This window comes from Pipra filicauda, unplaced genomic scaffold (genome assembly GCF_003945595.2).
Source record: "Pipra filicauda isolate LSUMZ 115617 unplaced genomic scaffold, ASM394559v2 scaffold11_size5308982_pilon, whole genome shotgun sequence".
In the NCBI taxonomy this organism is placed as follows: Eukaryota; Metazoa; Chordata; class Aves; order Passeriformes; family Pipridae; genus Pipra; species Pipra filicauda.
In genome coordinates, this window is record NW_024103652.1 from 2,574,926 (window position 1) to 2,601,545 (window position 26,620).

The following is a 26,620-nucleotide window of genomic DNA, read 5'->3' on the forward strand; positions in this document are numbered from 1 at the left end:
ATGTAGAGCAATCTGAAAATGCACATTTAATGTAGGATAAAACAAGTAACTTTTCTATATTTGATTAGCAATTGATAAAGTTTCTACTTTATTCTCCCAGAATACTGCAAAACTAGTCCTTCATTACCAGTAAAGATTTTAAATTGAAAATAAACTGCAGTAGATTTATTATGTATCTGTGCAGTGTACTATTTTCTATAGTATGCCTTGTACCTGTTAGGTCAGCTTCTGCAGAATGTACTTTTTTGAGACTTAAACTGATCAATACCTACTCAAGGTCTTCAAAGCCTCTTTGGATTTGCAGTTGATATCAGTATAACAGGGACCAAAAAATGCTTAAGTACAACAGTGAGATGGATGAATACATACAGAAAAGAAATCAGAGAGATCCATCTGAAACTGTATGCTGTCTGAGTTTGAGTTGCTGTAATTGTTCACAAACACTGAAGACAGAAATTGGGTTTAAAAACAAAAATAGTTGATTTATGGAGGGATCATATTTCTGATGTACAAGAACTGGGTTGTATTCAGGGTTCGTAGAGTATGATGTTGATGGAGTCTATAATCCTTAGTACAGGAGGGTCCTATATTTGTGAGGAAGAAATAGTGGATTATTATTCATTCCTCTCCCTGTATTTACTTACTCTTTCCATCCTGTGTTTCCTTTCCCCCAGTATTCTATTTCATCTTTCTTTTTCTTCTCCTGTTTTCTGTATACATTATTGACTTGCCTATTTACAAATATTTTTGCAAGTGAACAGAGAATGAGAGATCTGTGAAAAGCTGCTGCCTTTATTTTTCCAATTTCTTATTTTAAAATATAGAGGAAATTATAGGGAGGCAAATAAGAAAATGCAAGAAAAAAAATCTCAGTTATTGGGATAGTTGTGCTATTTGAGAAATAACATGTGTTCTTATAATTCAGAGCTGAATTTTAATTCATATGTGTGATATTCCAGAGTTTAGGCTACATGTGAATTCCCTCTCTTTGGAGTACCGGGTTGGGAGGTTGTGTACATTTCAACAACAGCCAAAAAACCACCAAACCCCCAACCTAAACCCCACCCAAAACCTGTAGAAAAAGCGAAAATTACTTATCTTGATTTACAAACCCACCCTGAAAATTGGGAAAATATTTTACTTCAAGTTTTCCACAAGATTTCCCCTCTAGGCTTAAAACAGTCACAGATTTTAGTTTCTAGATCTAATTGTTTTAGAAATTTACTGGTCACTGACAACAGTGCTTTAGACTGAATGTATCATGTCAACTATAACTAAAATAAAAACAATGAGTGGATAACTCATTGGGAAGAATACATCAAAAGAACAAATTAATAGCCTTATGTGGACAATACAAAATACTGAACTGGAACACTATTCTTACTGATGAAGAATCCTTCCAGAAAAAAAAAAAGAAATTTGTTCAGGACCCCCTGTATACTGTAGAAATGGACTGTTTATCAACTCAGAGGAAAATGGACTTGGGGGTGTAAGGGAAACAGGAAGGTGATGATGTTTATTTGCTGCCTTTGGTCGTTTCTGAGTTATATAAACAGCCGTTTTAATTACAGTTTCTGAGAAAGCAGAAAAGTCTTATAGCTTTCTCAGACCTTTCTATTGTACTCTAACTGGACACATCCAGCTAGTCTTCTATTCAGGTAATGTTTCTTCATCGGTAACCTTTTGTGGTTTAATTTTCCATTATTTTAAAGTATGTATGAAAGCCTTTTAAATATGTAATTTTAAATAAATTACATTTCTTTACACGCTTAAAGACCTGCATGGATTAATTGGAATTTTTATCTTTTACCTCCTTGGAAAATTACTAATAATTTCTGTATTTTCTGGTTTTTTGTTTTGTTTGTTTGGATTTTTAATTTCTCGAAAACATTTTGGGGTTTACTGAAAAACATTACTAATCTCACTGTAAGAAGCACCTGAAAGAGAAAACTATAAATGTTTGAATGAGAAATTTTAAAAGGAAATTGAATTTCTAAATGGCCTCCATTATTACTCAGCAAAAATTGCACCAAGGCAAGGCATAAGCAAATATAGGAAACTGCTAGTTTATAAAGACATTCCAGCTTTCCTCCAGACTTTCCCTACTGACATTCTTCAGTGCCTGTTTCCCTTCACTTGGTTGCACTTTTCCTACATTTTGCAGATTACCCTTCTTCTCTCTAGCCATTTCACTACTTTCTCTTTATGGCTGCTGTTGATTGGCAACTGTCAAGCTGTCAGCATACAAACAAACTTTTCAATTCCTGGCTTCCCACAGCAGAAAATACAGGAGTCCTTACATAAAATTTCCTCCATTCTCGTTGCATTTTCTTGCCATAGCACCAAATAGTTAAGCAGGCATTCCACTCCTAATGGAAGTAAAAGTATGTAGTTACACTGCAGTAGCCGTTTTTGAAGCATTATCAGAATTTGTAATGCTTTTTTCTTTCAATGAAGTATATTAAAAGAAAACAATAACATACTGGTCACAATGCTTTTGAACTTACTCTACCCTCTGTTTTTTGTACTATTCCTAGGGGCAAGTGTGGCAAACAGCAGATTTTATCCTTGTATCATCTGGTTCTCTGAGCCTCAGAAGCATACTGATTACCACAGCTGCAATAAATAAAGTGTCTATTCAATCAGTTATAATGTCAAATATTATTCAACATTCTTCTGGCCAGGCACAGAGTCTGATGGAAAACAGTACATCTCACTTATTGGCTTTTTCCTTGCAATTAAAATTGCTGAGTAATCAGTGTGCACCAGAAAGCAGAGTTTATTTACACTTACTATTTGAAAGAAAAATACCTGTAGCAATATGGCTTTCATTAATTAGGAAGCACAAGCAAATTGTCAACAATATCAGTCTTGAAGCCTGTAAGAAATGTAATTTTATATATCTACCTGTTCTAGTAGTGCTTAGTTCCTAATATCTTTTTTATTCTCGTCCAGATATTTTTAAGCAGGATTTGATTGGCTATGCATCTCATGGAATATATAACAGTTTCTCTGATAGAAACCTAAATAGTTAATTTCTGGCATTTGGGATTATGGTGTACTTTTTCTCTGACTTAATGGTTCAGCCTTTTTCACTGTCATGCAAGGAGGAAAATGATTATGTGAATCATTATGTGAATCGTTTGGTTAAAATTGTTGCCGTCCAAAAGTATTTGTTTTAAATGTATTCTTTCTGAATTTTTTTTTAAATGTTGTGTTTTGTTTTTTCCTCTCTTTGTTTTCTTTTTCTAGGCTGAGGTTCAGCTATGCTATCTGGAAGCACAAAGAGATGCTGTTGAACAGATGTCCTTAAAACTGTACAGTGAGCAGTACAACAGTAGTAGCAAGCGAAAGGAAGAGTTTGCTGATATGTCAAAAGTTCACACAGTGGGAAGTAATGGGTAGGGAACTATTCTTTTTGTTGTTTTATTCTCACTGATCTGTGTTTTTTTTTACATGATATACTTTTTCTTACTTCTAGTTAACCAGGATTTTTTTTCCTAGGCCAAGAGGCAGGGAAAAACTCTCTCTCTCTATATTTGCTTTTATCATATATGAATGCAAAAATAATGGATTCTGGATAATTTATCCAAATTATGGTTTGTTCATAGGACTACCTAACATTATTTAATAGTAATCTGTTTTCTGGATTTAAAAAAATGTAATGTATCCTTTATTCTTTAGGCTTTTCTCCTCCAGTGGCTTTATACAATTTGATTTCGTAGCATCTTCCAAGAAAGAATCTTTATAGTGTACTCATACCTCTGCAAGACCTCTATAATAATTTTTCTTCTAGTGACGAGGAAATATGAATATGAAGCCATTCACTTATAGTTCAAACATCCTAGTTTTGTACTTCAAGAAAGCATTAATTTTAACTGTTTTTCCTTGACTTTACCATTTCAGTCTGTTTTTTTTTAATTAATGTAAACACACATATATTATATATTTAAGTGTACATATAAAAGCACTCTTTCTTAATACTTTGAACAAAGAATGTTGGACGAATAGATCACTGGAATATGCTAAAATGACTTCTTGCTGCCCTCCCTTTTTCACAATCAAGAAAACTTGTAGTTCTGGCTTAAGACTTTTTCTTTAAGGTCTTTTGAAAACAGTATCTCCCAACTGCTAGCACCCCAAAATGAACATAAAACACATACCTGTGAGATCATAATAGTGTAGGCCAAAAGCAGTTCAAAGGAGCCAACTAGCGCTCATGGTTTGGGTAAACCCTCATCCTGATAAAAGTTTCCTAGTAAATACAGTAGAACTTTTGCTTGCAGTTTCCTATGCAAGGAAAGTCATTGACCAAGGTGTTCATGAGTTCCTTATCTCCAGAACTTCATTTTCTGATTGTTAACTCAATGTTCAGGTCTTGGAAACACAGTTTTATTAAATTACTGACTGTTAAGGTAAATGAGCCTTGTAAACATCCTCTCTTATTATACAGAAAGATGACTGTTTTAGAAAAATTGATGTGGGCTAATTATGTAGGATTACTGAGATCTTGATTACATATGCAGAAATCTGTCAGATTCTCAAACATGCTGGTGCAGCTAGTGCCAACCATAAAAATAATTTGTTCAGAATTGGTGTGTATATGTATATAAATGTACTCTGAGGGCTACATGTCCAAAACTAGCATCTAATTTTGCAGCCACCATTGAATGTGAACAAGACTTAAGGCTGGAATATTGCGGAGGATGTCATCAACAGACTTTTGATTTTCCTGAGAGTTAGGGGATATAGAGCTTTACGCTTCGTGAAGAAATCCAGTTTGTAACTCCACGTACCATATGTGATAAGTAAATAGGTCCTTAAATGCACTTGTTTGCACTTGTAATTACATGCTTAGGACTGGGAATGGTCATCTGCTAGTGTTTCCTTTCTTTTCTGTGCTGTGGCCACCTTTCTGGGCCCTTCTGGCCATCCCAGCCTTAGAGACTCAACAGTGACTTCAGGGGCCAGAGGGCTGGAGTCAGACCACTACAGTATCACATATTCAGCCGTTGTAGAAACTAGGGGAGATTGAATTCAGATGAAAAACTTCCAGTTGAACAAGTGTGAGGTGCTGTATCAAGCACAATGGAAATGCCTTTCAGCTATTTGAAAATAGAGTTGATATAAAATTTCCCTACTGCATAAAAACCATGGACAGAAACTCCATGGTAGAATGATGTAGCTAGAGACCGTGATCTCTACAGAGAAGGGGCCATTTGCATAAGTGGGAAAATTAGCTGTTGTTGAAGATTGACCTTGGAGAAAGAAGAGTGTCCACTGGGAGAACAAGAGTAATTGTAGATTAAGAATTTTTTATATGACATGGGTATGTGTGTGTATGAGATTTGGGAGAGGTGACTTTGTGTAGGAAATAGCTAACCTCAGATAGGTGGGGTAATATTTGCAGAATAGGGTGATGCTAGTGGGTACATAAAACCCAGGAGATTTCCTGCAAAACAGTGATCTTGTTAAAGCGGCGATACAGAGGGTTTATGTGTATCTGCATGAAAATGGCTAAAGTGACAATGGAAGAGAAGAAAATGAATATCCACTGCAGGAGAACACCAGCAAGCCAGGCAGCAAGAGGCAGCCAAGAGTAGTTAAGAGCAGGTGCCAAATGTTACAGTAAATCTGGCTGGAAATATTGCATCCCCTCAAAACTGGGGAGGAGTTCGTACAGGTACTATTGGGAGATATGGATACAATTATTTACAGCACCATTGTACAACATGAAGGCCAGATCCTGAGTCTGTCATCAGCTAGTATTGGGCATTCATGGATGAGGCTTTGAGAGAAATGCATTATAGGGGGTTTCAAGTATGCTCAGAATATAAGGCAATTTTAAAACTGTTAAGGTCAAAACCCCAATTTCTTCTATATCTTCCTAATAAAAACATGTGAGAAGAGTTCCAGAAAATTATGACCCAGAAACTTGAAGGAACTTTTTGTCTGGCTGAATTTTTTTGGTAGGCATAGCAGTGTGTTTACAGTACTTCTAAATACCATGTGAGTTATGCCATCAAAGAAATACTACAAACTGCAAGTGCATGTTAAACATAGAGAAAGAGGCTGATGGAAATAGCTTCACATTCCTTTTTATTTATTAATGCCACAGACGAACTGGTTTTCTCATGAGAAAGGTGCTCATGAATTTTCATTCAAAATAATAAATTGATGTCCACATTTTAAGAAATATGTTTAGGGTTCAAGGGATTAGACATGCAACTCTGCATATCTGATTCCCTGTTTACCAAGACAAAATATACTTCTTAGTGTCATTTTAGTTATTACATAGCTAATGGTTTTGTCTTATCAACCAAAAAACCTATATTAAGGAAGTTGTATTTACCTGCCATTTAACTAATATTATAGCTTTTTTGTTGGCAATCTTTGGGTACTTTTAATGGAGGATTTATTGTTTCTATAAACAGATGACCTAATTTATTTCTTTTTTAGCAATTGGTGGATTTGGATAATCAACCAAAATTAGATCTTTGCTATGTGTTGCAGCTGCAACACACATCAGTATTTCAGAAGTTATGCTTTCCCTGGTTCTGCCTGTGGCAAAATAAAAAAAAATCTACCAAGCTCAGAAAAAGTAGATTCTGAATAAAAATCTATCACAAAAATACTGACAGGTACATTTGAATCTTAACCTCTCACTGATCCTACAATTTCTGGATTTTTTGAATATCTTTTTAACAGCTTAGTAACTTGCATCCTCTTCCAAATAGTAATTTAATAGCAATCACTAAATTCATCCTTTTAGATGCAAGGCATTAATTTTAGCAACAAAGCTGCTTTTTTAATATATATATTGGAGATACTTTAAAACCATTAAAAATATTGCATTCATATTAAAAAATATATTGATGATGCTTTGTAGGCTGACTACACTATCTTCAGACTCAGGCAAATAACTGCCATAGACGGTTTGCTTAAAAATGCTCCCAGATTACTTTATTTTACATCATTTAAAAAAGAAAAAAAGGAGAGAATAAGCAATTATGGGAAAAAAAATTCCCCACTGTATCTTTTATCCCTTCCTGTTTTTTTTTCCAGTGAATCCTGTTTGTCTCACCCTTTGTTTTGGGTTGAGTTCCTGTTTAGAACAAAAGTTTGAAATCAAAATGTTCAGCTGTTTTCTAGTGCTTATCTGGGTTTTATAAAGGTCAAAGAAAAGTGCTTTTCTGTTTCTTTAAAGAATTGGTTCATTCTGTTACACTAAGAGATGGACTAATTTGGACTGTAACTAAGATGTGGTTCTTTAGACACAAAGCAGGTGGTTGGATCCAGCACATCTTCTGCCTATTATAGTAAAATCCAAGTGCATTTCCTCATGCAGTTTCCAAAGGCATCTCATCCCATTCTGGGCAAGAGATCATGAATGATGGATGTAGGCTTTGTTTCACGTCATCTTCATGTCTTAATTTAGGTATTTCATTGGTCCAAACCATCCAAGTCCAACTGAATCTGTACTGATTTATATGATATGAAATCTAGCATCTTACATTATAAAACATATGTTTTAATAACTGCCTGTCAGTTTTATGACTTTGAATAATTTGGATAAGATGGAAGGGAAGAAAAGGAGCAGTAGGTACTGAAGACACAGAATGGTTATACTGCTTTCTGGGGAAGGGATAAAGATTCAGTATCACTGCCAAATATGCCATTCAAGATGGACTTAAGTTTTATGTTAGTTTCAAAATGATATCTGAGTCAAATACCTCCTGAAACAGGAGAAAAGCCCTGAACTCCAAATGAAACTATTATATTTCAGCAATGGTAACTTGCCCTTCGATGCTTGCTCTTCTTTCTTTATAGTAACATTGTGTACCTTCTCAGGGCAGCGGGCAGCTTTAAGTTGGTGCATCTCATAAATTATTGAGTAAAAGTACACTAAGTACAGTGGATTAAACTAGAGAGTTACTTCACAAGCAGGAATCAGCACTTGTGCATTATACAATACTTTCTTTGTTGTCAATTCATTGAAAATAATACCAAAGAAGTAAAATGCTTTCTTCTCTCTTGCCTGCTTTCTTGCAGAAAGACAGTTCTACTTGTCACAACTTTATCTACAGACTTTCAAAATTACCATGCATATGGTACTCTAGTTAATAACTGAAACTGTGATAGTACTAATAATATTAAAAACATGGTTATTGTTTCTCTGTTGAAACACTGCTAATTTTTTTATTGGAGTTGCTAAAAAGTTGTTAATAATTGGAGAAATTAGCTTTAGTGGACATGCACTATTCTTCAATCAATATAGGAGTTTTTTGATACTACTGGCAAGGCTTTTGCTATTTCCAATTTTGTAAGTTTGAAGATCCCCTTTCAAGAGGTATCTTTTTGACGGATGTGCAGTTTTTCACCATATACCGTCTGTCTTGTATCACAGTGTTTTAGAAGAATCTATGCTTTAGTTATTCACTAGGCTTTCAATAGAGAATCACATTAATCCTTTTAAGCTCCTTATTCTAATGATTTATTTTGTTGAAAACCGTAGTGATCCTCCTTTGAATTTTAATGATTGCTGGCTATTCAAGGATTCATTGTTTTGACTTCCTGTCCTTACCTTTGTTTCTTACATGTCTGTAGGGAACACCTGTCTAATACTGTATCTGGCCTTAGTTCTCACTGGCTTACCATATTCACTCAAGCCTATCTTAAGGTGTTAAGTTGAAATGCTAGCTACTCATCCATGAAAATAAATGTAGGATATTTACAGACATAGGCAGATAGACAGCAGAGGGATGGCTGAATGAATTTAGTAATTTTTTTATGTAAATAATATTTTCATATGAATTATATCAAGATGATTGTTGCAAAATTAGCTCAATATAAAATCTGCAATATAAAACCATTAAACAGCATCTATGGGGGATTTGTATTTCAAAATTCTTGAAGCAAATGCAGTATGCCAACAGTTGTCAGGATTTGGCATCAGCCACTGAATTTAGGTCATAGCACTGGCTTAAATTGGATTTCAGTTTTCATTTTCATCCACTCTGTATAAATACAGAATGTCTCTTTAGAAATATAACTTGGAACATCATGAGTTTTCAAGAATATATTATTCTAATACAAGATTTTAACAACTACACAGTATTTATGCATAATACATTTTGTTCCTTATCTACAGCCTTTTGGACTTTGATTCAGAATACCAGGAGCTCTGGGATTGGCTGATTGACATGGAATCCATTGTGATGGACAGCCATGACCTGATGATGTCAGAGGAGCAGCAGCAGCATCTTTACAAGGTTAGCGCTACCATAACTGCCTTTACCTAGCTATAGAAGATCTGATTAGCTTGACAAGTCTTTCTCTCACAGGATATCGCTGCGTTCATTGTATGTATCATGGTGTCTATTAGAATTCCCTTCCCTGTCTCCAACCTCATTTCCATCCCCTGTGCGCTGACAGGCTGCACCGACATCATAATTGCAAGAAAGTTCCCTTTATCACATTCTATTTGGTGTAATTCTATAGAAGGACAAAGATTTGTCTTCAAGATGAATAGAAATAAATGAAACTGCATTAATAAATAGAGTGAAACAAAATGAAGGAAAAAAATGAAATGGGAACATTTAACAAAATGTGTTTTGATTGGAGCTTTCAGCTGGATTTTTATCCACCTTTCAGACCTCATCTGGAAAGAAAGACATTTTCCTTGATTTTGGTTTGCTGCTGCCAGGATACAGGACTCTTCCAATTTAATTTTTATTAGTTATACATAAAGTAGACATTGTCATGTTAACTCTTCACACTTGGTTGTGATTTGAAGAACATGATTATGAACTTGCAGGGTGAACTTATAGGGTCTAATTCTAACATACAGATAACAAAACACACACATGGTTTCTCTTATTTGCTATAGCAACCTTAACCCAGAAGCTTTATCACTTCTTTTAGACAGACAGTACTTTTAAGAACTTCCTCAAAATGTGTGATTTGATCCGAAAATTGATTCAGGCTTCACTGTGTGTCTGAGAAGCTGTAGTCTGCGGGTCTGAGGGGTGGTGGGGGAAAGAAAGGAGGGGCTTTCGACAGAAATATCAGGCTGCAGTAAATCTTCCTCATTTAGGCAATTTTTATTGGAGTAATTCTGACAGTTGTCATCCTTGAATTGCTTTGAGCATATGGCATATTTCAAAGAGCAGATTGTGAATCATAAAAAATAAAATTAATAACTAACCACAGAATCAGCAACACTATAATGACAAGAAACAACTACCCTCTAGCTTTTTTTTATTTCTTATCAAATAAATGGTACATTCAAGGTCAAATAGAAGTTGTTTTGTTTCTTCTATGATTGCATGATTTGATAATTTCTTAAATATAATATATTTTTTCTTGCTTTGGCATCTTAATTTCTTGATGGTCTTCTTGAATTTTATTCTTTCTTATTTTGACACTTTTATTTAAAATACCCAGTGAGAAAGGGTTGTCACCTGAGTTAAAATATGTTTATAAATGTAAATATAGTTCAGATCCCAACTATTTTAGCCTGCAAGTGAGCTTAATTCACTAGCCTCCATTTCTTGCTTTGGAAATTTTTTCTTGTTTTTTCTAATGTCTTTTTCCTAACTTTCTAAGTGCTTCATCATGCCTAATCAGGCATTAACAGTCCTGGCCTTGGCTGGACTCAGAAATAAAAAATGTCAGAAATGGGTAAAAAGTGCCTTGTGAACCTAAAATAAGGTTTTTTCGTAGTGCCAGTCTATATAAGGCCAGCTTGTACCATGCCTAATTTAACAACTAGTTTTAGTCCCATACTAAAAAAAAAAATAAATCAGTAACCAAAAATATTAAGGCAAAAATTCATCCATCAATACCGAAAGGAACAAGGCTTAAGCAGCCAGCCCAAATATTTTAGGTGCTACTTCTCTTTCTTATATCCAAATGTAACCATTAAGAAGAATTATAGATGGTAAGGCAACAATAATAATAATAATGAGAAGAGTAATAGAGAGAAATAATTTAATAATGTATGCAGTACAGTATGGTGGCAAAAAGGGCGAGTATTGTATATGCAAAATAGGAAGTAATAGTTTCTTAATATTATGAAAATCTGTATTATGATATGTATGACACTTGTAAAAGCAGAAACTTTGTGTGAGCTAGAGTAGCTGAGTCTGCAGGCTGAGCAGCACAGACGAACCAGCACTGATTCCAAAGCACAGGAAGCTTATTTGTCCTGCAATTTCCATCATAAGATCACCTGGCTCTGTACCAGATTTGAGCCCCTATCTCAAAACTACCTATCTGGTACTTCGTCACTGCAAAACCACTTGAAGAGGGGTAGGAATAGACTCCTTGCCCTCCTGTGGTGAATATTCGCTGCATATACCCTTCTAGTAAAAACAGCAAGCAAATTGTTAAGGATTGAGTGGAAGACTTTTAAGTAGAAATGTTGAGTTTGTCTGAGATCACTAAGGAGTATTTTCAGGTAACATAAAAATCTTAAGTGCATTGCATTTAGAATGATCAGTCTTTCCAAAAAACAACCCCCCCTAGCCCCCCCCCCCCCAAATTGAACCACCTCCTGAAGAAGTGTTGAAAGCCCCATAATTTCAGACATTTAAAAGTAGACAAAAGACAACATTAGAAATGTAATTGAAGGAACAATTCTGCTCTAGCAAAGGAAAGATCAGATAAATCACTAGGTCTTTATCGTCTATAATTTCAGAGATTCATGTAACAATGAATCATGCCCTCAAAACCAGTATTAATCGTTTTATAAAACTAGCCTAGTAAACCTCTCTTCTAATCAGTGGTGACACCCGTTTTATTTCGAGGCTTTTTTACAGAGTCGTGGATGGTCTATTGCTCACAGCTCAGAGGCATGAGCACTGCCTGCACTTCCCAGAGAGCACAGCCGTTCTGCTCTGTAGGGAGAAAAGAGAGTACAGAGAAATCCAGGCAGTTATTATTATCAGATTTCCTCAATGAGGAGTGGGGTGTTATGAAAATATAGATCTTGCCTTAGTTTTGCTTTATCAATTACAACTTCAAATGTGAACCTGCTAATTGCACTCTCTGCATTTTGGTGGATTCTCCTAAACCCACGGATCTCTCTTCTCACTTCCTGAGCTGAAAAGTAATTGCTGCTCAGAGCCAGCTCAGCAAGCTGTCTCTGCCAGGGAACCTGCTGTGGTATCACTATTACCAACAGTAATCATTGCCCCTAAGGAGCCTATGAATGGGAAGGAGCAATGATAAAACAGGTAATTCAGAAGGGAAAAGCATACATTAAAGGAACATAACACCATATATAAATGCTAAAATTGTATATGGGAAAATGAAATGTATTTTCACGGTTAGAGTATTTTCACAGTACTCTATTTTCAGAGTCCATATGCATTTAAGTCAACTCTCAGCTTAATTTTATTCTATAATATTCCGGGAACTTCATAGTTTTTTTACTAGGATCCTTATTATCTCTCTTTAACTAGGTTTTCTTTTGCCCTAAATACAATAGGAAGAGCACAGCCACATTTTTTGTAATGCTGAATACATATGTATTAATTTCTTTAGATTTCCTAGATTTCAGTGCAAAAATTTTTAAAAAAGACAGCATAGTCCTAAATGATTTCTGCTTTAGAGTCCTAAACTAGCTAATGATTTTGAAAATCGGCTGGTGTTTGAAAAAATGGCAGTCACGGAATGAATTGATGAGAGTTTATTTGTTCTCTAATGCTTTAACTATTAATTAAGAAGAAACTAAAAGGAACATTTCCATGTTTTTCGACTCTTGCTTCTTTGTACTTCTGTAATAGCTCAGTTTAATGCCAAATGTATCATGTTTATTTCATTTTAATCTACTGCATGTGAGCCTGATCTCATAAGCTCTAAGTACACAGAACTTGCATTGACTTCAACTGTATTCATATGCTGTTACTGGAGGATCAAACCCAAAGAATTTAAACTCTGCTAATTAGCCCTTTAGTGGGAACTTGAGTAATTCTGTAACTTGAATGTTCAAAAATGAAGCAAATCAGTATTTACTGGAACTGTGGAGATTAGAAATGAGTATACTAGGCAGAAAAGTTAATGATAATTCTTTCAATTTTCCTCAGAGGATTAATTGCAAAACTTAATTGTGTTAGATTAAAACCCCATTTAAATAAATAAAATATGATTGTTAAAATTGTTAGTATGCTCAGAATAGAATTAACTAAACATTTGAAAATATCAAATAAAAGAAATATTTTTTTTCTGTCAGATTACAAGCAATGTATGGTGGTTTTAACACAAACTGTCTAAGCTGAAAGTTTTGTACTAGTAAGTCTTCAGCAACAGTAGTCATGATAGATGGGAAAAGGTCCTTATGTAGAAGTGCAAAAATTTTGAAAACATTTAGTTGGCACAGCTTTTGAACAGGTTAGTTGCTGAACTCTTTCATCAAAGGGAAGCAGTCCAATGTATTAAATAACACAAAAATGCACATCAAAAACTAAGGATACATTTCAAAAAAAGTTGAGGGGAAAATATCTCCCAGCAGTTTTTGCTTCCCGGCTGGAAGCTCTATCCCTGCTCAGAAGGTGCAGTTAATTTCCTCCTCTGGGTGTGCTGCTGCTCCATTGTGCCTTTCTCCCTGGCTCAGTGTGCTGGGGCCCGGAGTGGATCAAACAAACCGTGGTGAAAGTTTCCCTCATTTGCATCACTTCTAGACAGCCCTGTCGTACTCTTTGCTGACAGGAAATCACTGTCTTTGTCACCTTTTTTCAGTGATCTCCTTTTGGCAGAGATTGGCCATGTGACCAGGATTAATCACAACAACAGTTCTGGCTCAGAACTCAATGACATGTTTTCCTCAGCACTTCAATAATGGTGTAGAGGAGTCAGTAGGAAATGACTACATTAATTTCAGAGTGAAAAGATAATTAACACTTAAGGACTAGTGCTATAACCTATGGAGCTATTATTCAAATTAAAACTAATTCATTGCAAACTTGTGAAAAAGAAAAAAAAACACAAAAAACTGCTCTTTAATGCAACTGTTAAAATAATCTTGCAAGAGACTGAGTTTAAAAAGAAGCATAAACTATTTTTAACGCAGTAATATAAATACATAAAAACTTCAACATTTGAAACTGGAGGCTAAAGTATGTGAAGTGCTTACTTAGATGATATGAATAGGATACTGGCAAACAAAAGCAGCAGTGTGCTCCTAGAATGCTGTGCTTCAAGGAGTTTCCTTGGCAACAGAAATGCAGTTCCAAAAGTAGACAGAACTTTCCTCAGAAAACATACTATTAATAACAACCTTCCGGAACAACTTGGAACAATTTGACTACTTGGCAATAAAATGCCAAGTGTTCTGCAAATTAATCTAACACATAACAGTTATATGTTTCTCTTGCCCATAATTCTCCTGAACTGGGGGCCTGAGTTCTCTGCCATTAGAGGATACAAATGTGCAAAGCGGTTCCAAATGCTGTGCAAACAGAGAGAGGGCTCAAATAGCAGCAGCCTATAAGGATCAATTAATGTTCTTCATATCATTTTAACTTGTAAAACAGATTAGTTTAATTGGATTACTTTGTTCCATTTAAAATGAGTTCTGGGTACCTACTGAAGCTGTATTGTAGTTCAGTCTTTATTTCAAGTAGATTTCCCATATAAAGAGAACTTATTAAAAGATTAACAGCCTGTAGAGTGATATATTTGGACATTATGTTTTAGGGAACTGGTTATAAACTAGAAAACATGAAGATTTTTGCTTCTACTCTGCATATTCTGCACTGTCCAGGATTCCTTCTGGCTACCTGGTAATCTGTCAGTGCTTGCACAGAGCTACTGAAAGAGTCAGTGGGAGAAGATGATGGCCGTCACTTTGGAGGAAGCTCTCAGCAGGCTACAGGATTGAGCCCCTTGTAGAGAGTAACTACAAATCTGCTATATATGCGGTATTTTTAGATACGCCATCATTTCTACATGAGCCAAAAGAATCAACTAATTTCAGTCTTGCCTTGCCAATAGAAATCATTAGAATTCCACTAAAGGCCATAAGTTTACCAGACAGGAAAGGCAGACTGTGCCACTACCTCAACTTTTCTTGAATTCTGAGATCTAAAGGTTAAAAGTAATCAATATCTCATTGTGCAGCCTGATAATAAGTAATAACCATGATGTTAAAATCTAAATGACTGCAGATAGCACTTAGGTGTGTTGACCCATTTGGAAGGGCTTTTTAATTGCAATCAGAATAGTCATTACAGTTTGCTAATCAACTTTTAGGCTGCCTTGCAAAAATCAACGCCTTTATGAAGTATTACTTTAATGGTATTAGCAAATTATGTCCCAAAGTGAAAGCTTTGCAATACCATTAAAAAAAAAAAAAGGAGAGATTGTTCTGCTAAATAATATCCATAGAGATACTCATTAGCAATAGTATGTCTATTACTTATGTAATAGTATGCATTTACTTATGTCTATGTACATGGATTGATACATGCCTTAATGGAAACTAGTCTTCAGTTTTAACATTGTAGTATGTTTTTAATGGTCTTATATAGTAAAATGACTGCACAAAACTGACTTCAGTTACTATTCTTCACGAAGTTCAGTAATTTTCATGTGCTAGGCTGAATTTTTTTTCCCCAACAGATTAAGAACCTCTATGACTTTCCCCACTAGGTAGGAAAATCAATTGTTTTATATGAGGGGTCTCAAAAATGCCTGATATCTCAAGCTGCAGTAAAAGTCTGACTGCTATTACAACATGAACTAAATGAGTTCAGGACCTGACACAGCAGTTTCCTAGTCCCTTATTACAAGGGATGATGAAATTGGTTAAATTTTTCTACACAAGTATTTTCACTTCAGTTGCACTGGAGAACAAAGGTAAAACTCCTTTGTGACACATCCTATAACAACCAGCTCATTCTTCAGTGGCTCATATGTTTAATTATATAAGGATTAAATTCCTTGCTAATTCTGGCAAATTTTATATTTTAAAAAGCAGAAAAATTATTGTTGGCAAAAATTCTTATATAAAGCAGAGAAATGTTAAGTTTTAATGTCTTATATAATTACAGCAGGAAAACACTGATTGCCATATCTACAGAATTAAAAAGTAAATCTAGAGAATGGATACAAAAAGAATGTGAAAAATGTTTTTACATTTTCTTGGTTGATTCCATAATGTATTTCAACTGTAAACATGCATTTTTAAAGGCAGTGTTGTAATTTCTATGGAGCAGACTCCCTGTATTTCCGCAAGAAGTGTCTTCATGCATTTCCCAAGAGTGAGTTTCTCCCATTTCTTCCCAGCATGACGCTGAAGATGAATTTCACATTGTAGCAATGCAGTATTTACTGAGCTTGTAGCAAAAGCCAGCACAGCTTTTGGGAGATTAAAGCAATGTGTCTAGAATGAAAGAGGCATTCAACTTCAAACAAAAGTAAATGTGTACCACATAGCTGTCATCACCATTCCTTACTACAGCTGCAAAACGTGGACAATTTACAGTCATCACATCAAGCATCTTAGTCAACTCCACATGCTCTGTGTTTGTGCCCTTGCTGGTAAAAAATGGTAGGATAAGGTCCTATGCAGTGAGACCTTAGAGCTGCCTTCCACTGATCTTTCCAGATAACGTACTGAAATAAGAAAAGATTAGGAATGTTAATAATGTGATGACAATATAATTTTTGAAGTTGTGTGTGGACATGGTCCTGTTTTTTTAGCAGCTTGGTGTATCCCTCTGTTTTAAAGGAATGAAGATAAAAAAATCACTAGTAAAAATTATAGGTGGCAATAGTATATTGCCCTATTCCTCAAATTAGTTGACAATTTTTGATGTGCTTCCCCATTTTTTCACCTCATACTCCAGCAGAAGATATTTTTTAAAAAACTCACAGGAATTGCATGCTTTATCCATGATGTTTTGCTTCATAAATATAATGCAGAAACTGCTATTTTCTTTCCAAATTTCTCATCAGTATACCTCATAAATAATCAATACTGTACTATTCATTTTATAAAAAATAAAACCCTCACAAATGACCATGGAAAACCTTTTTAGCAGGTTTTCTATATGAAACCCAAATTCACTAAATCTCTATAAACTTGCACTGGCAATACACTCAAAGAATACATGTCTAAATTATAAAAAATAAGTTTCAGTGAAGTGTACCAGTTTATAATCTCCTGAATTTTTATTTGTATATGTATTGTATTTTTATTTTTATAAATATATATTACAGACTATATTTGTATATTGAAAATATGTAAAATATCTATATAAATTATTTATTTGTATATATTTGTAACCTTTATACATACTTAAGGCTGGGTGATGTTTTTACTTTGTGTATACACTTTTAATACATTGTACTAAAAATAGCTACAACATTTTGTGCTAACTTCTCCTTCTAACAAGGGAAAATAAGCAATCATTCTAATTTCATTCATAGTTGTTGCAGTTGTGGCTGCATCAGGTCCAGTGGGGTCTTAGGGCAGGCTCCAGCCAACTCGTGTGGCCAGCATGAAATACCTGTGGTTCTTCATAACTTCTTGTGTGTGCTGTTGTTTTAGCATTGCAGAAAACATGGTTGCTATAGAATTCCAGTGAATTCATGAAACTGTAAATGCTAAAGTTGGCTCTATGGAGAGATGCTTTTGGGAGAAACAGAGGTTGTACCCTTCAAATCCTGTTGTTGCAGAATGACAGGTGCTGTTACAGATGTGCAGGACATGTGCCAGCTGTGTCACAGGCTGTAGGGAAGGTTATGGAGAGGTGATTGTTTCCCCAGTAATACAGTGGGAGAAGGAGTAATCTGTGAAGACTGATTTAGACTACTAAGGGAGCTAAGTATACCAGCTTCTCTCATGGGGATGTTCCTTTAAGGGGTAATTCAGAGCAGAAGCTTGTTAAGCACTTTGCAATAGTTTCAGGAGAAACCTTTACTCTCTTATCTCTCTCTCCACTGATTGTACAAAGAGGTTATGAAGGTCAACCTCACTCAGCTTACCTCTCCCTGACTGATATCACAAAAAGAGGTTTACTTGGTACCATTGTGTAATGTCAATGCAATATTCCATATTGAAACTGTTGTGATGCATTCAGATTCTGGCAGACATTGCACTGGAGTTTGATCATCTCTGCTTTACCCATTGATTTTTCTTAGAAATCGGCTATGATGGATACAGAATTGCCATAAGAGTTTTTCAGGTGATAGCTTTCTAAATAGGAACATTAGCCTTTTTAAATAATGTATCAAGACTGACATGCTTATTTTTACTGACTTTCATCAAGGAGGACTATGTCTCTACTGTGCAGGTGGAAGAACAATAATTCCTAAGATCTCTTAGCTTGTTATCATGTGTAGAGAGATCAAATAAACACCATGAGAGGTTAGAAGTGATTAGTTATGTGATCCACTTTGTTGCCTCAAAAAGGTTCATTGCTGTTATTTTTGTTTTTCAGTAAGGGTTTATTTTTCTCCAGCAAGTCAATAGTCAAATGCCTCATAGCATGAGTATGGAAGATTTTTGCCTTTTTTTTATCAAGGTCCAACTAAAATAAAGATAGAAAAGCTTTCTGAAAATATTCAGTTTCCTTGTTGCTTCAGCTTTAGTTGTGGGTTTTACGTGTCTTGGTTTTATTAGCTGTCTACTAGAATATATGTTTACACCAGAGGCTAAACATGTAATAAATAGATAGATAAACAGATAAAAAGAGAGAGAATAAATCAGATGCTGAAAATCTTTTTACACCTTTGCCTCTGTGCTGAGCTAGGGACCTTTCTCTCCATTCCTTTTTTAACAGTAATGGTTAATGCTATGGCCATTGTGCTGTATGAGCCTTATAGTCTCTTTGAGCAGTTATTTTTCTTGCTAAGTAGCAAGTAAAATTCACAAAATGCCTACTAAAAATTAGAATGGCTATGAAGATATATACTTGATACAGTTTTAACAAACATGAGGGATGACTTTTTTGTAAATATGGCTGAACAGGAGTTCCTTGTCAACTCATGAACACACGTGGTAGGTTGGTAGCTAACTCACAGTGCCCAGAAGACTGGAAATGAGGGAGCAAGTTTCATTGCAGTTGAAGACTACTGCTCTTGGCCTGGGCCCAAAAAGTTCAAGAATCAGTCAAGGGAGTGAATAAAGAGCCAGTTTAAGACTTGAAATATTAAATTCTTCCATCTTATTTTTCCAAATGCAGCAGATGAGATCTGAGACAACAGTCACATTAGACAGGAATGAAATATCTCTGATTACCTGTGGAAAAACCGCCTAAAATTGGAGGACATAGGTAGAAGTGACTGAGCACCAGGAAAACTGGAACTCCAAACGAAAAAGGCTTTGCTTTGAGGTAATAGAAACAATATTTTAGTCTCTAAAAAGAATTGTTCAGAGTGACACATATGACTCTAAGTAAATTTAAAGCTAGGAAAAGGTTTTCTTAACCAAAACCAGAAACAAAAAGGGGGATATGATAAGGTGCCAGGAACTAGAGTACCCATGTGTAACTATAGACATGAAACATTTCTTAATTGTATCTCTTCCCCAGGATCATTTGTAAAATACACAGCTCCCATTTACAGGGAAGACATAAGAGTAAAACCAATCTAATATATGCCTCCAAACAGAGGGCAAGCTATCCAGAGAAGCACCAGAACAGAAACAGCGGAACACACACAAAGTTGTAAGTCAAAGGAACCCATAAAGCAGGGCAGATGCAGACTGGCTGAAAATGTTGGCATTTCAGTGCAACATATGTAGGATAACAGGCAACATGAAAAGTAAGAAGAAAAATGTTCTTGAGAAAAAGACCCAGCCAGCCAGATTGAATATCACAGTTACCTTTGAAATTAAAATATAGTGTCTGAAGTCACTGAGAATTTAAGGTTTTAATGAAGAAGTAGATATCCATAATGTGACTTAAGCAGATCTAAAGATTTGCGGTGTTCTAGCAATGCAGAAGGCTGCCAGGCATTCAACTGCTATTTTTGCAAGTATGTTATTAGATCAATGACTAATTTGATTCTAGCTGGATTATGGAGTCAGCTGCAGTGCAACACTTATAAGAAGCAAAATTAGACTGGAAAGATGCAACCAAGCACTGCATATGTGCAATGAAATCAGGATGAAACCAGTGGATAAATTCAGTCAATCAACAAGGAACGCCTGAAATAAGAGATGCTATCTCAAAGTTTACTATAGTTGTTTTACAAGAATGCTACACACCCAAGCTCTGTTTTCAGTTGGAAGACAATAATCAAAGCAGTACCTGAAAAAAAAGTAAAGTCACTGTTATTTCTCCCTAGCATTCTAGAGGAATACAACATGTGTGAAGAAGATGAGCACTTAGATGTAAAATTGAAGTTAGCAAAAAATCCCACAAATCACCCTAGAGAGAAGCAAAATGGAATTCTGTTAGTTTAGTAAAACTGCTGGAAAAGGCAATGTGGCAAAGCAAAGGCCATGCACCCACAGAAAGTAATGCACAGTGGATAAACAATCTCCTAATGGTCAGAAAATCCTGGAGTAAACTGATTCCGGAATCCTTGAACAAAATGCAAAAACATGGGACATGGTACAGTGTTTACTATGATGTCAGAAACATGTTTTGGCATATTGATCTGAATGAACAACATAACCATTGTTTTGCTGCATATTTTGTCAGGTATCTGTAGGCTTTTATGCTCATCCATCTGAGCTTCTAGGGGTATCCCAGTGTAACGTAAACCTGGCACTCTTCTTCTAGTGAGTAGCTAATGGCAATCTAAACATAGGAAACAGAAATATCAAAGAGGGGGCAATCCATAACCAACTCGTAAATGGAAACCTCGACAGGAATATTAATCTAAATGCAGAAAACTTGAAAGAATGTGAATCACCTGTGGGTGACATACGTTGATTTTTGAAGGACTTTGCTGCTTGCCATAGAAACTAGGAGCACCTCAGGAGACAGCTAGAACAGTTGACAGAAGGACAGTTCTATCTTTCATAGAGACAAATAAACATTTTTACAAATTTTTTGCACGTTTGGCAAAAGCCTATCAATTTTTTCCATGGTCAATACACAGTGACTGAAAAAAAAGTTAAAGGACCAAAAGAAAGTACAGAGAGGAGGGGGGAAGAGAGGAACGGGGGCAGGCAAGGCAGCAAGATACCAGTCCTTAAATTGTACAATTATTTGAAGGGACTGAGCATTAGGAGAATCTCCTGATTACACAGAGCTCCTGTAGCAGTTCTATCATTTTTCCTGGCACCATGGCAAAACTAGTGAATGAATGTAGGGGTAAGTTAGAATGAAAGTAGGTTCCTTCCAGCAGAGACCCCCAGAGAGCTCTGGTTTCTGAAATCAGTGAAACTAGGAATTTCTGTCTTACCTAGAAGCAACATCACAACTTCCTCCCTTCGCATGCATATTGTGCTTGTCTTCCAGAAGTAATTTGCCGTGAGTTACCTGGTAGGCAATAGATCACCTTTAAGACACCACTGGCTGCCTCCAGCCGCAGACACACCACAACACACCACACCAATCACACGTTTTTTTAATCTCAGTTCAAGCACTGAATGTATCTCTACAAATTAATGAATAGTACTGATTCCTCCATGATTGCAGATTAACACAGTTAGGCATTTAGTATTGATGCTAAGAGAAGAGAATATAGGTATTTAAAGAGACATATTTTCATGTAGTTCAATTGTGGATATATGTATATACATCTATATATGTGTATTTTGTATAACAGCACAAATGCTAAACAAGTGACCTTTGCTATTCCTGGCACATTTCAAAGTTAGTCAGAGTATTAAAATGTTGAGCAATAAAATGTTCATTTCATGGAAAACGTTTCTGTTTGGCTCACATTAATTAAATTCAACTCTTTCTGTTAAAAGCCAGACTAAAAGAGGTAGAATATTGCTGGTCAACTGCAACAAGCAATAGCAAGCAGAATTGCTTGTAGTGGAGGATATATGTGAGGAGTTTTTTGCATCTCTTTTAAAAGCCATGTGTCCCACAAGCTGTATCTTGGTTGAAGAACAGGGTATTCCCTCTTTGTGGACTAACAATTTCCACAGACAATGCTCTTCATTGCTGTGGTAGGAAATCCTGACCTTGGTGCTGAGATATGCTCAAATGGTAGCTAGAACTGTCTGGTTTGCCCCTGCATGATAAATAGTGAGGAAATATATTTCCTGCATTTAACCCAAGTGAATTCATACCACAAGATGAATCTTCCACCAATTTCCCCTCTTTCCTTCCCTTCAAGCCAGTCACTAGAAATATATTACTATAATAACTTGAACATAATTTAAAAGCTGTTATGCTTATGGGTCCCTGTATGGGTTCTGAACAGTTCTTCACTGTCTGGGTAACCTCCAAACAGGGAGACCCAGAGTGATGGGAGATCCAGTAGTTCAGGCATTTGATTTCATTAAAATCAAGAGACTGTTTGGATCATGTATGATTTTTTTGTGATTTTGATGTAGAGATCCTATGAGAAAAGGCTCTTATATTTATATTTATGGTTTTATAAGGCTAAAAGTAGCATGGAACACACACCTTTTCCAGTCACATGCATTCTGCTATGCACTCTTGTTCTTTTTAAATTCTTCCCTTCTGGAGCATATGGTCCATTTTCCAGGTTCTTCAAAGGCTATTGAATTCTATTTTTTAGCTATATCTTGTAACTTGCTGACTTAATCTACCAGGGCCAGAATTTGCTATCCTAATGCTGCAAATTTTAACTCCAGCAGATTCTGACTGAGTAAATCTCAAAAAACAGGCACTTTCCCGTGTTCTGATCCCTAGCTCTCAGGTCATCCAACAGTTGAGGGTCTTTCTGAAGTCTGACCTTAACTCATCTGTTCAGGCATTTCCTCAACTTGTCAGGAGTCAGCGGTAACCTTACATTTCACGTCCACTCCTTTTGTGAGTCTGAATGTACAGCGTCAACAATAGCTTGCCTGTTGTCATGGCTTTGTATGGCTATAAGGTATTTGAATCCAGATCCGTAGACACAGTTTAGTCTTAATTCCTACATCCTTTTAAGAAGCGATGCCGGGCAACATATTTTTGTTTAGCCTGTGTTCAGGCTTCCCAGGAGGGCTCCTGGAAAACAGTTTTGGATTTTTATATCCAGAATCTCTTCTGGTCATTCCTAGGGAGCCAAACTGTGTAGTGTGACAGACTGACCTGTTATGGAACCTTAATTTATAAAGTTGCATGTAAAAGCCTAGGAATTTAGCTACTGTTTGTTTTTAACACAAGACAACGTTGCTTCATTAATCTTGGTATCCTGACTCAAGTAGTGACCACTCTTAGAAAACCTTAAATAAGATGAAGAAACTGTCACTTTTATATATACTTACTTTAGTTCCAAAAGGCTTTAGTTGATAGAGTTTATGCACTTCTTTCTTGTTTATGTCTGTATGGTCCTCTAATTTGTTAGATTAGAATGGATTATTGGGTGATTTGACCAGCAGGTGGCCTACTACACTGTGCTAGCGTGTGCACTGACTCGTGTCCTGAGAAGGGTCTGCAATAATATTTAAGACTTCTGTTGTTCGATGGCGTTATTTCATGAGAGCAAGTGTGACATTGATAATCTGAACTTGGTCTTTTTTTGTTTTACCAATCAAACTAAATGTATCAGTACTAGTGGGACATTTTCAGGCCTATGAAAGGTTGGAAAATTAAAAACATATATAATGTCCCTAAAGATTTTTGCATGGTTTAAATATCTGAACCTTTTTCTTAAGTGCTTAATAGCTTTATTGAAGGACAGTTAACTCCTGCCTCTGCCATTTCTTCCACACTTTATTAAAGAAGCAAAGAATAAAATCAATGCAATGGCAATTCTTCAAACATCAGTAGCAAATGCCAATCACCAATGAGCTGTAAAAATTACCTTTAATAGGGTTAATGTAGTGCTACCTTAGTAATTTAATGCACAAAAGCTCTATGGCCTGTTCTAAAATATGTATTCATTACTTTAATTTCTTTAGACTTCAGTTCTATAGCAACATATTATACCTCTAGCATAATAGCGAACAAAATGACCTAAAATAGTTGACTCAGATATAGATTTGAAAAAAGGTAATCTAGTAGTGCTAAGAACATGGAGTATTCCACAAGGTATACTTTTTATTTTTAGAATTGTTACTAATTTTAAAATGGATGTTAAGGTAGGAAGTACAACCTCTCAAATTAAGAAGTGAAATCACTTTATTTATGTCACTGAAGTGCAGATACTATTTGACAAAGGTTGTGTCTCCATAAAAATCAGTCACATATTTTGCCGATATTCTCAATAGAACATATTCCTTAAAGATTCTAAAAAACACAGAACACGCAATGCGATCTTGTTCTTTATCCATCATCCGTTTCTCATTTATTTTCTTACATTTTTCCATCTTCATTTGTAATTACTAAATTCCCTACATACATTCCCATAATAAACATCTATTAAACAGACAGCAGTTACAGTTGAAGACATCAATACACATTACTGTAAGCGTATATCTTGTCTTAATGACCACAGATCTTTCCAATTTGTATTTGACCAGCCAGGCAGCTATCATGGCATGCATAGTTACCAGAACAGGCTTTCCACAAAGCAGGACCAGAACCTCTTGAGACAATGCCAGAAAGACAAAAGTTCATGTCTTCCCTAGTGTTGGCTATAGCTGAAGTACATTCAAGATATCCTGAATTCATATTATATTACTTCACTACTGTTTTTTTGTCCTGGTATTTCCTGCTACTGCGGTCCTTTGAAGAACGTTTTTTCCCTCAGATGTATGCATATCTTTTCCTGTTTTCAAGACATGCCCTTTTTCATCTTCTTTAAGTAGAATTCAGACATGACAATAGCAATAACTTACCAGTCTCTAAATCCACTGACATTGCAAGTATTACATAGATTTGAGTATCGATGCTATAGTCACCAGTTTATCAGTTTGCTTAGAGCATAGAGATTAACATTTCAGTGAGGCAACATAAGTCAGCATGAACTTGTGGGGTTTTTTTTCTGAAATCAATTTCTACAGTTTCATTGCCATATCTTTACAGAACTACTCTTTTTTGTAATTGCTGAAAGACAGATTCTCTTAATATGCAGGTTATGCTGTGTGCTGATTTCAGAGAAGCTCATTACAAAATGCTAAACACAAAGGGGCAGATTCCCTGGTCCATCACGATCACATTCAACTTTACAATTTCTGAAGTGAGTCTAGAGCAGTTGATAGTGTGCACTAGAAAATACTCACCTTGTGGGTGAAATTCTCATTGGTGCCATTGACTTCATCTGCTACTACATTCTTTTTCTCCCACTCCCTACCCTGCTTTCCATCATATATAGCGGCAGCAAACAATCTTTAAGCGAACGAGTATAATCTAACAAGCAAAAGCCAAAATGTGAGTAGAGGCAATATTGTCCATAAGCACAAAGTAAATCCAAAGCCTATATTTCTTATTTATATCAGGGCCAAGTTATTAAAAATATGCTTTCTGACAGCTCTGAGAAAAAACAAGCACCTTAAGAATGTCCAAAATGCATGTAGTTGAGTTCACCAGCCTCTGCAAAAGTAGTTCAGCTTCTCTATGTTTTGGTTCCATAAATTGAAATCCCAGAAACACCAAACAGAGTTACTCAAGGTCAGTGCAAGTCATCTGGTTTCATGTTTGATTCTTGTAGTAACTTTCACAGATGTTCAAGATATTGGCAAAGGTATAAGAAGATAAAACAGCTGGAAGTTAAAAATAAACAAATTCAAACTAGAAACAAGCCATACATTTTCTAACAGTGAGGGAAGCTAGTTGTTTATCATTTTACCAAGAAGTCCTGTAAATTTCCCATCATTTGCATCTTTAAATCAGGGATGGATGCAATAACAAATTATTTTCTTCAAGCCAGAAAGCTGAGAGCTTAATATAGACAGAGAAGGTAAGATTAGGGCACATTTTATACAAATGGTGAGGTTAGATTATGACAATTTCTTGAACTTCAGATCTGTAAATCAGCCCAAGTTTTGTCAAGGAATATATTGGCAGAATGCCGTTAGAGTTGAGAAGAAGTTTGCTTTCAGCTTTCATCATGCCAGCAAATAAAAGAGTTCACATATAGCACTAGCATAAATCCTTGAAAACAGACACCTGAAATCAGGGAAATAGAAACAGAGGAAAAGTTTTTTTTGTTTCTGACTTGCTAGTTGTTAGTACACAAAATGAGTTCAGTGTCACTGCATTCTCATATTCTTTTAAAGGTTACTATTAGTGTTTGTTTAGTTTCCAACATTTGTACATGGACTTAAAGTTCACAGTCACATCTCACTCCATCACAGTATAACAGACTGAATATTTCTGTTCCTGGTGGTTCATGAGCACATTTGACATACTCCTTGGAAGTTACAGGGGTCTTAAAAAGCAAGCCCAATGCCACAGGCAGGTAGCCAGAAGCAGGATTTTTTGTCTTTTTCCCTTTTCCCATTATAAGTGTGATAGTTCCTCTCATTTTTATTGCTTTGGTTTTGTCTGTCTTAAATTATTTAAAATATTGAAACATTATTACATTCAGAAAGTCCATTTTTACAAATTAACTCAGAAGCTAATTTTCTAAGACTCTGGAGGTTAAA

At 35.6% G+C, this 26,620-nt stretch overlaps 1 protein-coding gene across 9 annotated transcripts in view; it reads left to right on the forward strand.

Annotated features, from left to right (window-relative positions):
* AKAP6 (A-kinase anchoring protein 6) overlaps positions 1–26,620 on the forward strand; it is a 322,400-nt gene that overhangs the window by 183,928 nt on the left and 111,852 nt on the right. For all 9 annotated transcript variants that reach the window (XR_005565501.1, XR_005565502.1, XM_039386513.1 and 6 more), the window contains 2 exons: positions 3,253–3,401; positions 9,152–9,272. Coding sequence is in view for 7 of the 9 variants with exons in the window: in XM_039386513.1 (XP_039242447.1) it covers positions 3,253–3,401; positions 9,152–9,272 (270 nt within the window). In the remaining 2 variants the exon portion in view is untranslated. The remainder of the gene's footprint in view (positions 1–3,252; positions 3,402–9,151; positions 9,273–26,620) is intronic.